We start from the raw sequence: 12044 nt of genomic DNA on the forward strand, positions 1-12044 counted from the left end.
GTTGTAGGCCTCTCCTCAGTGCTCCAACCCCAGGCCTCTTGCCAGGCTTCCTGTTGGCAGGCCTCTCCCCAGGCTCTGAGTGGAGGTCAGTGCCCAGCCTTCCAATTTCAGGCACTTCCCCCATCCTTGGGATCACATGTCTCTTCCCAGCCACCCGATTGTAGGATGCTTCTGAGGCATCCTGATCGCAGGCCTCTCGCTAGGCCCACCGATCGTTTTATTTATCCGTTCATGGGATGTGGGCGCCACTGGTTGGCCAGCACTTACTGCCCAACCCTGAGGACATGTCAACCACATTGCAGTGGGTTTGGAACACATGTAGGCCAGACCAGGCAAGGATGACGGATTTCCTTCCCTAAAGGACATTAGTGAGCCAGATGGGATGTTTTTAATGACAATCGAGAATGATTTCATGGTCATCGTTAGACTTTTAATTCCAATATTTAAAAATTGAATTCAAATTTCACCATCTGCCATGGTGGGTATTGAACCCAGGTCCACAGAGCCACAGAGACACAGGGTCTCTGATTTATTAGTCGAGTGACAACACCTCTATGCCACTGCCCCCCCCCCCCCCCAAAGAGATCTTGCCTCAGGCCTACCAATTACATACCTCTCAGATTTTGCACCAAACCCCCTGATTGCAGGTCTACCCCCAGCTTTCCAATTGCAAGCCTTGACCCAGCCCTACTGATCACAGGCCTCTCTCTTCCATGTCTGATTGTCGGGAATGGCCTTCAGAGGGCCCTGTAGCTGCGGCCCCCTGCTGCTAATGTTCCGTCCAATCCACCATCTAGGTTGTCCATATTGCTGAGTGGTAGGCTGACTTACAAAGTGAGATTCTGCTTTTAACATAGAAACATAGAAAATGGGAACAGAAGACCATTCCGCCCTTCGAGCCTGTCCCGCCATTCATTATGATCATGGCTGATCGTCCAACTCAATAGCCTAATCCCGCCTTACCCCCATATTCTTTGATCCCCTTTGCCCCAAGTGCTGTATCTAACTGCTTCCTGAAAACATACGATGTTTTAGCCTCAACTACTTTCTGTGGTAACGAATTCCATAGGTTCACCACTTTCTGGGTGAAGAAATTTCTCCTCATCTATGTCCTAAATGGTCTACCCTGTCTCTTCAGACTGTGACCCCTGTTTCTGAACAAACCCCCACCATCAGGAACATCCTTCTTGCATCTATCCTGTCTACTCCTGTTAGAATTTTGTAGGTTTCTATGAGATCCTCTCTCATTCTTCTGAACTCCAGTGAATACAATCCTAACCGACTCAATCTCTCCCCATAAATCCGTACTGGCATCCCAGGAATCAGTCTTGTAAACCTTTGTTGCACTCCCTCTAGAGCAAGAACATCTTTCCCCAGATAAGGAGGCAAAAGCTGCACGAAGTATTCCAGGTTTGGCCTCACCAAGACCCTGCATTATTACAGCAAGACATCCCTGCTCCTGTACTTGAATCCTCTCATTATGACGGCCAACATACCATTTGCCTTTTTACCGCCTGTTGTACCTGTATGCTTACCTTCAGTGACTGGTGCACAAGAACACGTAGGTCTTGTTGCACATTCCCCTCTCCTAATTTATGGCCATTCAGATAATTGTCCGCCTTCCAGTTTTTGCTACCAAAGCGGAAACCTCATATTTATCCAAATTATACTGCACCTGCCATTCATTTGCTCAGACCTGTGGGATTCTGTGTCCACAGCCTTGATAGAATCTTCATCCATTTTTCATCTCAACCAGACTCGCTCTGCTACCTCCAACACTTATTCCCACATTGTCTGCATCGGCAAGAGCACTTCATTACACCTGCACAACAATTACTTCCTCCATCCCCAAAAGAGGCACACCATGCCAAGACATGTCTTTGTCATATCCAGATTTAACTCAAAGAAAAAGAGCCCACAAAATTAATTTTTAACAGTCTAAACAATCTCATGACCCAACTTATCCAAAACTTTGCAGGCCCTCTCCTATCTTCCATTATGTCCATCTGCAGTCCTTGCAGTTCTATGTAATTTTTTTTGTCAATCTTTTATTCGATGTGAGCGTCACTGGCAAGACCAGCATTTGTCACCCATCCCTAATGCCCTTGAACTGATTGCTTGCTAGCCTATTTCACAGGATGTTTGAAGAATCAACCACAATGCTCTGGATCTGGAGCCACATCCATAGACCAGGTAAGGATGGCAGATTTCCTTTCCTAAGGAACATCAGTGAATTAGATGGGTTTTTACAGCATTACTAAAATAAGCTTATTCCAGCGTTGTTAATGGAATTGCACCGGCTGCCATGGTGGGTGCTGAACTCAACTTTCCAGAGGATTAGGCTGGGTCCAGTGACATTCCATTATTCTACTGTCTCCCCTTAGTGCTTGGGGCCCAGTGTAGAACTTAAATTCCTCTCCATGCCTTATTTCCATAATCTAAATTGCCCCTTAGCATGCAGGCTAAGTGTGGTTTGGGAGGGCAGCATTGTGGTGCAGTGGTTAGCACTGGGACTACAGCGCTGAGGACCTGGGTTCGAATCCCGGCCCTGGGTCACTATCCGTGTGGAGTTTGCACATTCTCCCCGTGTCTGCGTGGGTTTCACCCCCATAACCCAAAGATGAACAGGTTAGATGGATTGGCCATGCTAAATTGCCCCTTAATTGGAAAAAAAAATTATTGGGTACTCTAAATTTATTTTTAAAAAGTGTGGTTTTGGGGTTGCATGGATAGGGAGGGAGACTGTTTAGAGGGCTGGTGCAGACTCGATGGGCCGAATGGCCTCCTTCTGCACTGTAGAGATTCTATGATTCTATGATCAGTCTTAAATGTCCCCCAAACACCCTTTACCTATGAATTTGAACCATCTGTGTATCACAGCCTTTTCAGCACATTACTGGTGAATGAGCTTTCAACCATCTAGGAAATATTCTCCGAAATTCCCTATTTAAATCCAATCACCAGTCCACCTCTCGCTCATTCTTCAAAAGAAAAATAATCCCTATATTTCTGAATGGGGCAGTGGAGTTACCTGTGTCAACTTTGAAATAAAAATTAGTCGCACTCACTTTCTCTTTCCTCTAGCCCAGTAAGCTATTCTTTCAAAGAGTATATTCAAATACTTTTTCAAAGTTACTCTTGAACCTTTTCAATCCAGTTCAAATCTCACTGTGGAAAATAAATTCCACGCATCCCTCTCCTGATTCATCCTCAAAAACACAAATATTTGACCAAGCCATCCATTACTTCCGAAGCTCCTTCGCTGGCTTGGTGCCCAATTTCATCATGCCTATCTGCAAACTACCTTAAATAGAATGTACAGCACAGGAACTGGCCATTCAGTCCAACCGGGCCGTGTCTGTGTTTGTGCTTCATACCAGACCCTGTCCGTGACCCTCTGTCATTTACCCCATAAACTTCTATTTCTTTCTTTCTCATGTCTTTATCAATCTTTTCTGAGTGCACCTCTATTGTGATTTGCCATTCTTCTAGGAAGGGGTTTTACACACACATCATGAGTATGACAGTCTGGAAGTCAACGCAGTCATATCTCCAGTCCATTCACCTAAGGAGCAGTGCTCCGAAAGCTTGGGCGCGATTCTCCCACCCCCCCCAAAATGGCGTTTTGCGACATGCCGCTCGGAGAATCGCGGGCCGCCGTTTTTCACGGCGACCCGCGATTCTCCGACCCGGATGGGCCGTTCCACACCTGGTTGCCGCCGGCGTGAACATGGCGCCAGCAGCTGTTTTGCGGCTTGTGGGGGCGGAGAGGGGAGTGAGCACCACGACCGTGCTCGGGAGGGGACTGGCCCACGATCGGTGCCCACCGATCGTCGGACCGGCGTCTCAAAGCGACGCACTCTTTCCCCTCCGCCGCCCTGCAAGATCAAGCCGCCACGTCTTGCGGGGCAGCGGAGGGGAAGACGGCAACCGCGCATGCACGGGTTTGAGCCGTCAGCCGCGCATGCGAGGGTTGGAGCCGGTCAACCTGCGCATGCGCGGCTGACGTCATTAGGCGCGCCGGCCGTGCCATTCTCGGCGCGCCGGGCCTTGACGCCAGCGACAAGGCCCTGCGGCCGAGGTTCACGGCACGGCCCTCCTAGCCCCCCCCGGGCGGGGGGGGGGGGGGGGGGGGGGGGGGAGAATAGAGGGCAAGGAGCAGCCTCCGACGCCGTCATGAACCTCTCCGGGTTTCACGACGGCGTCAGGCCTTGCGGAGAATTCCGCCCCTTGTGTTTGAAACAAACCTGTTGCACTTTAACCTGGTGTTGTAAGACTTCTTACTGTGCTCACCCCAGTCCAACGCCGGCATCTCCACATCATATCTCCAGTGAATCACCCATGCCATTGCTCAATGAATCAGTCATCGGCTTTTCAAGCATTGGTGCAATTCACAACGTTGTATTACCTCTTCACAGTAAATGTGTTGTCAGCGAGTTGTAGGAATCAATTGTTTTTTTTGGATGCTTAAAAAGATGCACAAATATTGCAAAACATTTTATTATTTAAGACACAGCCTGTGTAAAATGCAGGTTCTCATAAATCAGATTCTTCTTGTATCCAGGGCGTCTTATTCTGCCAAACCACGACGTTGGGGAGGGAGGGTGGAGGAGGAGGGAGGGAGGAGGAGGAGGAGGGGGGAGGGAGGGAGGAGGAGGGGGAGGGAGGAGGAGGAGGGGGAGGGAGGAGGAGGAGGAGGGAGGAGGAGGAGGAGGGGGGAGGAGGGAGGAGGAGGGGGAGGGGGAGGAGGGAGGAGGGGGAGGGAGGAGGAGGAGGGGGGAGGGAGGAGGAGGAGGGGGGAGGGAGGTGTTGGAGACTTTTGCGCAGACTCAATCCTCAGCAGCAACACATGGCATAGGGCGGGGAAAGGTCGCGTCACAATGAGCGGCGGTGACGTCACAGCCGGGAGGGGAGCGTGGGTACCGGGGGCCGGCCGTGGCTGAGGCGCAGCCGCAGTAATAACTGGTGGGCCATTTTATTGCTGTCAGTGTGGAGAGCACACAGCCAAGATAATCATTTCGGGGGGGGGGGGAAAGAGAAAATAAAACCAAACCGTAACAATAAGCAGCGAAATAAACATCTCCTTTTATATAAAAAAATACTCATCTTCATGAACTGTTGGTGGTCGGCTTATTTTCCCCGAATGTGTGGAGAATTGGTTTAATTATTTTTTCTGGTGAAGAGACTTGGCGTTGTGAAGGAGGAAGAAGGACTTTCTCTCTCTCTCTCTCTTTCCCCCTCCCCCCATCCCCCTTCTCTCAACTCACTGAAGAGTCCAGGACGTCGCTCAGTTCATTGCCTGGTGTCAACCGAAGGCTGTGTGGTTTTTTTTTATTTTGTTTCCCCCTCCCTTTTGCTTTATTTTATCTTTCTCTTCCTCCCTTCCCCACCACCCCCTTCCTCTCCTCATTTTCTTCCCTTTCTTGTTGTTTCTCTCTCTGGTTCCTCGCCCACCACCATGGCTCAGCAGCAGATGACGAGCTCTCAAAAGGCCTTAATGTTGGAGCTGAAGAGTTTGCAGGAGGAGCCGGTGGAAGGTTTCAGGATCACTCTGGTGGACGAGTCCGATCTGTACAATTGGGAAGTGGCGATTTTCGGGCCGCCCAACACGCTCTATGAGGGAGGCTACTTTAAGGTAAATGATAGAGGCCCTGTTTACATCTCGGTTCCTCAAAAAACCCTTTCTCAGTTATCGTTACCACTAAAGTAATCGCCGCTGTCGCAGCATGTTTCGAACATTTTTTTAAAAATGCCTGTGTAAGATTAAAAAGAGACTATTAAAAATAGGGCCCATAGCAGCAGCTAACCATTTTGTTAACGTGGGTAAACAACCGCCCACCCCCACCTTTCACTGTTGGTTTTGCCTCAATCTTATCGTGCATTTTATTCGTGCAAATCTTATATTTTTATATGTACCCAAGTACACCGAGGCTCTGTCTATGCTTGCCTTCGACTGCAGACACAAGTCGTGTGTTTTCTTTTCAAGTCGGATAGACTTTTAAGTAATCATTCAATGGTTTCTATTGTGGCTCCTTTACATATGTGTTTAAAAAAGACACGATGTCTTTTTCATTGTTATGCCCCGTCCAGTTATGGGGCTCGTGTTTAATAATTTGAAACGAGCGGAGTTTATGGGACACTTACCTTGTGGACTTGAGTACATTTTGGGATTTAAAAAAACATCATAAATGCAGTAGCCCTTTAACAATGAAAAAGGAACAGATTTTTGAGCCTCCACGTTTTGGTAGCGAAGAATGAAGAACGGCCTTATTGAAGCAAGCAGAATATATATAGCATCTGATTTTTGTTTTGTATTTTGAGAAGGCAGCAATTTTATCAATGGAAATTTATTTTTTTGCGGCAATGATTCTTTGTGCGCTTTCTCTTTATTCTTCTGCTCGAGTAGCAAATGAACCCCAGTAGCCCTGAGATTTATATGTCATAAATGTGGTTTTATTTTTGCGTGGTATACGGGAATTGTATAATTGTATACATTTACTGTGCTATGCTCGGGTGTTTTGATTTGTACAAAGAAAGCCGCTGACTGCATTGAATCGCCCATCTGCGCAGTAATAAACTGCATTAGTTCCCAGTATCCCTTATTGCAGCAGATTCCCTGGTCTTTCACTACCTCTTATTAATAAGGATAGGTTGTTTATTCATCCTTTTCATACCCACATACTTTGCAGATATATTACGAAAGCATTATGCCATATTACGAAAGTATTATAATCGTTATTGCTGTGTTCAACAAATATCCTGGGGAAAAAGGCCATTGCAATATATTTTTACCAGTAAGCTTATTTTTATCTTTATTGATTAATTCGAATGAGGGTTCTTTACTCATGTGAAGTATAGTATATATTCAATCTGTTTAATCGTGCTAAAAGTTTCCTCTTGTCAACAAATGTCATGTGCCATCAATATGGGCTATGGTGAAAGAGTCGTGATGTTTCTTTTGTCTCCTTTTCTGTTTTCGATTGTATGGGTCTTGATCAATTTTTAGTTCACTTTATAAAATCGTCTATAGATCACTAAAATGCATAAAGTCATGATCACATGAGCAAAAGCAGTCTGTCATGTTTCCAAATCAGTACAGAAAGTAACTTTGTAAGCTGGGGCTGGGTAATAATTACCTTTGCTTAAGAAGTAAACAAACACTTTTTTTTTCTTTAAAATGGCCTAACCTAAATCTATCTAACCTGTACAGCCAATCTGATTGGGCAACCTGTATTGAGTGTTAAACCAAGATTTATCCATTCCTCCTTCTAGAGGGAATAGATTACAAGGTGGAATGTTTTGCGATTCAACTCTGATGCTTGGAATATCACACTAGTGGGGAAAATACTTAGAATGATTCACTGTCCTAATGAGACACGAGTAGACTAAAAATCCACACCAGCGCACCATACTAACAGTTTCAGGCAAGAGGTCCATCCAGCCTCACCCTCTAGGTATTTGTAATAATCCTGAATCCCATTTCTTGACAAGATTGTTCAGTTCTTTCTCGACACCCGTTAAGGTTTCTTGTTCCATCATTCATGCCACAGATCAGTTCCAGACCTTGTCAGCCTGATAGTAAAAGTCCTGCACTTCCTATTTTCTGCTGTTGAATTATAACTCTGACCAAGTATTAATATAACCATGACAAGCCTATCACAAGCATATCCAGACGTGTGTAAATTCTCAACTTTGTGCAGTTAATGTATTAATTGTCTTTTGTAACACAGGTTGACTTTGTTGTGGTAGTACTTTCCATTTCTTTATTGCTTTAAGACCATAAGACATAGGAGCAGAATTAGTCCACTCCGCCCATCGAGTCTTCTCCAGCATTCAATCATGGCTGATATTTTTCTCATCCCCATTTTCCTGCCTTCTCCCCATAACCCCTGATCCCCTTATTAATCAAGAACCTATCTATCTCTATCTTAAAGACACTCAGTGATTTGGCCTCCACAGATTCACCACCCTCTGGCTGAAGAAATTCCTCCTCATCTCTGTTTTAAAGGATCGTCCCATTAGTCTGAGATTGTGCACTCTGCTTCTAGTTTTTCCTCCAAGTGGAAACATCCTCTCCACGTCCACTCTATCTAGGCCACAAAGTATCCTGTAAGTTTCAATAAGATCCCCCCTCATCCTTCTAAGCTCCCAACTAGCACAGACCCAGAGTCCTCAACCGTTTCTCATACGACAAGCTCTTCATTCCAGGCATCATTCTTGTTAAGTGTTACATCAGAAATTTAATTTTTTAAAAAATCATGGGATGTGGCCGTCACTGGTAAGGCCACCATATGTTGCTCAAACCTATATTGGCTTAGAACCGCTGCAGTCCAGCTGGTGCAGGTACACCCATTGTGCTGCTGGGAAGGGGGTGCCAAGATTCCGATCCCACGACAGTGAAGGAATGGCAATATAGTTCCAAGTCAGATGATGAGTGACTTGGAGTGGAACTTGCAGGTGTTGATGATGCTATGCATCCGCTACCCTGTCTTTCTAGGTGGTAGAGTTAAGGGGCTTGGAAGGTGCTGTTCAAAGAACCTTGATGAATTGTTTCAGTGCTTGTATATACAACTGCCACTTGACATCGGTGACAGAGGAAGTGACTGCTTAAGTTGATGGGTAGGGTGCCAGTCAAGTGGGCTTTGTGCTGGATGGTGTCAAGCTTCTTGAGTGTTGTTGGAGTCACCCTCCTTAAGGTATGTAGGCAGTATTTCATCGCACTCCTGATTTGCACCTTGTAGATGGTGGATAAGCTTTGGGGAGTTAGGAGATGACTTGCTTGCCTCCTAAACTGCTCTTGTCGCCACAATATTTATATGGCTGTTCTAGTTCAGTTTCTGGTCAATGGTAACTTAAGGATGTTGATGGTGAGGTATGATGGTAATGCTATTGAGTTTCAAGGGGAGATGGTTGATTCTCTCTTGTTGGTGATGGTCTTTGCCTGGCACTTGTATGAGGAGATGTTACTTGCCACTTATCAGCCCAAAACTAATTGTTATCCAGGTCTTGTTGCATATTGGTGCAGGCTGTTTCAATACCTGAGGAGTTGCAATGTTACTGAACGTTGTGCAGTCTTCAGCGAACATCCCCATTTCTGACCTTATGATGGAAGGGCCATTGATGGGCCAAGGTCACTCCTCTAAGGAACCTGGGACTGGGGTGACAGCCAGAATAATTTACCCTTGTTCTAGGTTTGACTCCAACCAATGGAGAGCTTTCACCTGATTCCCAGCGACTTCAATTTTGTCACTACTCTTAGATGCCACACTCGGTCAAAAGCTGGCTTGATGTCAAGGACGACCACTACCTCCCTTCCATCTTGAGTCACAATTTTCAAAACAGCAATTATAATATTACATTCTTGTAATCTGATGGATGCTACAAAAGCACCCAACACCCTATAACAATATTGGAAAGACATTTGCAATTCCATTATTTTTCCCAAGTCGTGTTGACTGAATGACTATAGCATTGCAAGGAACAGCACAACTAATCCTTATTCTTTCCTTACCCAAAATTCAGCTGAGATAATTGAATGGCAATCAAGACATCAGAATCCTGGGTGAGGTATTTTTAAAAAAATCCTCCCTAGCAGTTTTTCAGTCATTGCATTGCAGCAGAGACAAGTCCTGTTCTGAAACTAAAACAGAAAATTCTGGACACCCTCGGCATGTTGAGGAGCATCGGTGAAGGAAATGGAGGTTAATGTTTTCCATGTGACCCATTATCAGAATAAATATCTAATGCCTGCACTTGTTTGCTTTTTGCTTCTGCTATTACTAGATGTACACAAATGTACTTCCATTCAAGTCAGATGTTGGACACCTTGACCCCAAAAGCCTAAGGACACTTACAGATGCTGAATTCTGAGGCTGTCTAAAGAATAGTTCCAAACATAGTTCCAAAACATGTAGCAGTTCATCAATTGAGCTATTATAAAGTTGCGCTTTTTATGTTTACAGGCTGTTTCAATTTTGAAGTCAACTTTCCTAACATCTTGAATTCAGGAGTCTGGATGATGCAGTCGGTTTAAAAAAAAAAGTGTTTTTTACTTTTGAGGGATTTATGTTCAGTTCAGAATGAATAAAAGCTGGCTGGGCGGCACAGTGACACTGCGGACCCGGTTTCATTCCCGGCCCCGGGTCACTGACCGTGTGGAGTTTGCACATTCTCCCCGTGTCTGCTTGTGTCTCGTCCTCCCAACCCAAAGGTGTGCAGGGAAGGTGGATTAGCCACGCTAAATTGTTCCTTAATTTGAAAAAAAAAAATTGGTATGCTAAATTTAAAAAAAAAAAAGAAGAAAGCTGGCTGCATGTGTCCTCTGAAATGAGTTCTGGCAAACTCGATTCAGTGGACATGTAGTTATATAACAAAACTACTTCCAGTTTGGGACGAATTGGCAATCTCACTCGGAGGAATATAAAAGAAGGGAAATTTCTGCTGTACAGAGTCTTGATGAGATCACATTCGGAACTTCGAAGAACAAGAGGTGATCTTATTGAAGCACTTATTGACGATCCTGAGGGGACTTGACGGGGTGGATACTGGCAGGATGTTTCCACTTGTGCGGGAGACTAGAACCAAGGCAACCGTTTTTTAAAAATCAAAAGTCTCCCTTTTAAGACTAAGATGAGAAGTGTTTTTCTCTCCAAGGGTCGTTAGTATGAGGAATTTTCTTCAGTGTATGCTGGGACATTAAATATATTCAAGATATATTTTTGATGGGCCGGGGCGTCCAGGGTTACGGTGGAGCAGACAGGAGAGTGAAATTGAGACCACACCTGTCATGGTCTTTGAATGGGGAGGGGAGGTGGGGAGCCTACGACTGGAACCCACATGGTTGTAGGAATTGCCAGTGGTTGTTTTAAAGGGGTCATCAGCTCCCTATCGGACTCCAATCAGTGCCTTTGACCCTCCCGTGCCTGACACACGTGTAGTGGGTACTATTTGACCAGTAGTTGGGATCTGGTTGTTGGAGGACATTGGAAAAAAATTGAAAAACCGGACCTCTAGAGTAGTAATGTCAGGATTGCTCCAGCCCTGCGGAATAGTGAGCATAGAAATAGGAGAATTAAGCAACAAAATACATGGCTGGAAAGCTGGTGGTGGGGAATGGGTGTTCAAGCTGGATTGGCAGGGTGATGAGAAACCAAGGGCAAGTTCAGAGCAGGGGATGGAAAATTAATGAGTTACTCTAGAAGACAGGAAAAGCACATGTTAAAAAGTACACAGGACAGGAATTTGGCAGCATTGAAAGGTATACATGTAAATGCAAGGAGCATAGTAAATAAAGCTGATGATCTGAGGGCACAGATAAGACACATGGCAGCATGATACAATCACTCGAATGGAAACTTGGCTTATAGAGGGGGAACATGGCATCCTGGATGTAGAGTTTTCAGGCATGATAGAGGGGAATAAAAAGGTGCGGGTGCAACATTATTGGTGAAAGAATCAATTACAGCTGTGAGGAGGGAGATATACTAAATGAAGCCATATAAGTTGAGGTCAATAGAAAAAGCGGCAGCTTCACGGCTGTGCCAGACACCACCCCAAATAGTTGGGAGACTTCAACTTCCCGAAAATCAATTGGGATACAGAGGGCACAAAATTCTTGAACTGCAATCAAAACATTTTTAGCCAGCACATAACAAGCCCAACAAGAGGGGATTCAATTCTAGATTTAGTCTTCGGCACTGAAGCTGGGCAAGTGGATGAAGTAGCAGTGGAGGTCCATTTTGGGGACAGTGACCATAAAACAGATTTAACATCACTGGAAAGGACAAAATAGAAGTGGAGTAAAACTTCTATATTTGGGGAAGACAAATTTTATAAAGCTGAGAGGTGAATTGGCAAAAGTGAACCAGATACAGCTATTAGAAGGGGGAAAACGTGTCAGATTAATGGGAGGCATTCTAAAGAGCGATTCCACGGGCACAGTGTAGACATGTCCCCACAAAGGAAAAGGGTGCTGCTGCCAAATCTAGAGCCCCATGGTTATCCGGAAGCATACAGGGCAAGATGAAGCCGGAAATCAAAGCAAT

The 12044-nt window shown here is 45.3% G+C and overlaps 1 protein-coding gene across 2 annotated transcripts in view; it reads left to right on the top strand.

The window, feature by feature from the left end:
- Positions 1 to 4972: 4972 nt before the first annotated feature.
- ube2r2 (ubiquitin-conjugating enzyme E2R 2) overlaps positions 4973 to 12044 on the top strand; it is a 157758-nt gene continuing 150686 nt past the window's right edge. Inside the window, exon 1 of one of the 2 annotated variants that reach the window (XM_038790690.1) lies at positions 4973 to 5635. In XM_038790690.1, coding sequence (XP_038646618.1) covers positions 5459 to 5635 — 177 coding nt within the window. In that variant the 5' untranslated portion in view covers positions 4973 to 5458. The remainder of the gene's footprint in view (positions 5636 to 12044) is intronic. The other variant, XM_038790689.1, reaches the window with a different exon arrangement.

Source organism: Scyliorhinus canicula, chromosome 3 (genome assembly GCF_902713615.1).
Source record: "Scyliorhinus canicula chromosome 3, sScyCan1.1, whole genome shotgun sequence".
NCBI classification, from domain to species: Eukaryota; Metazoa; Chordata; class Chondrichthyes; order Carcharhiniformes; family Scyliorhinidae; genus Scyliorhinus; species Scyliorhinus canicula.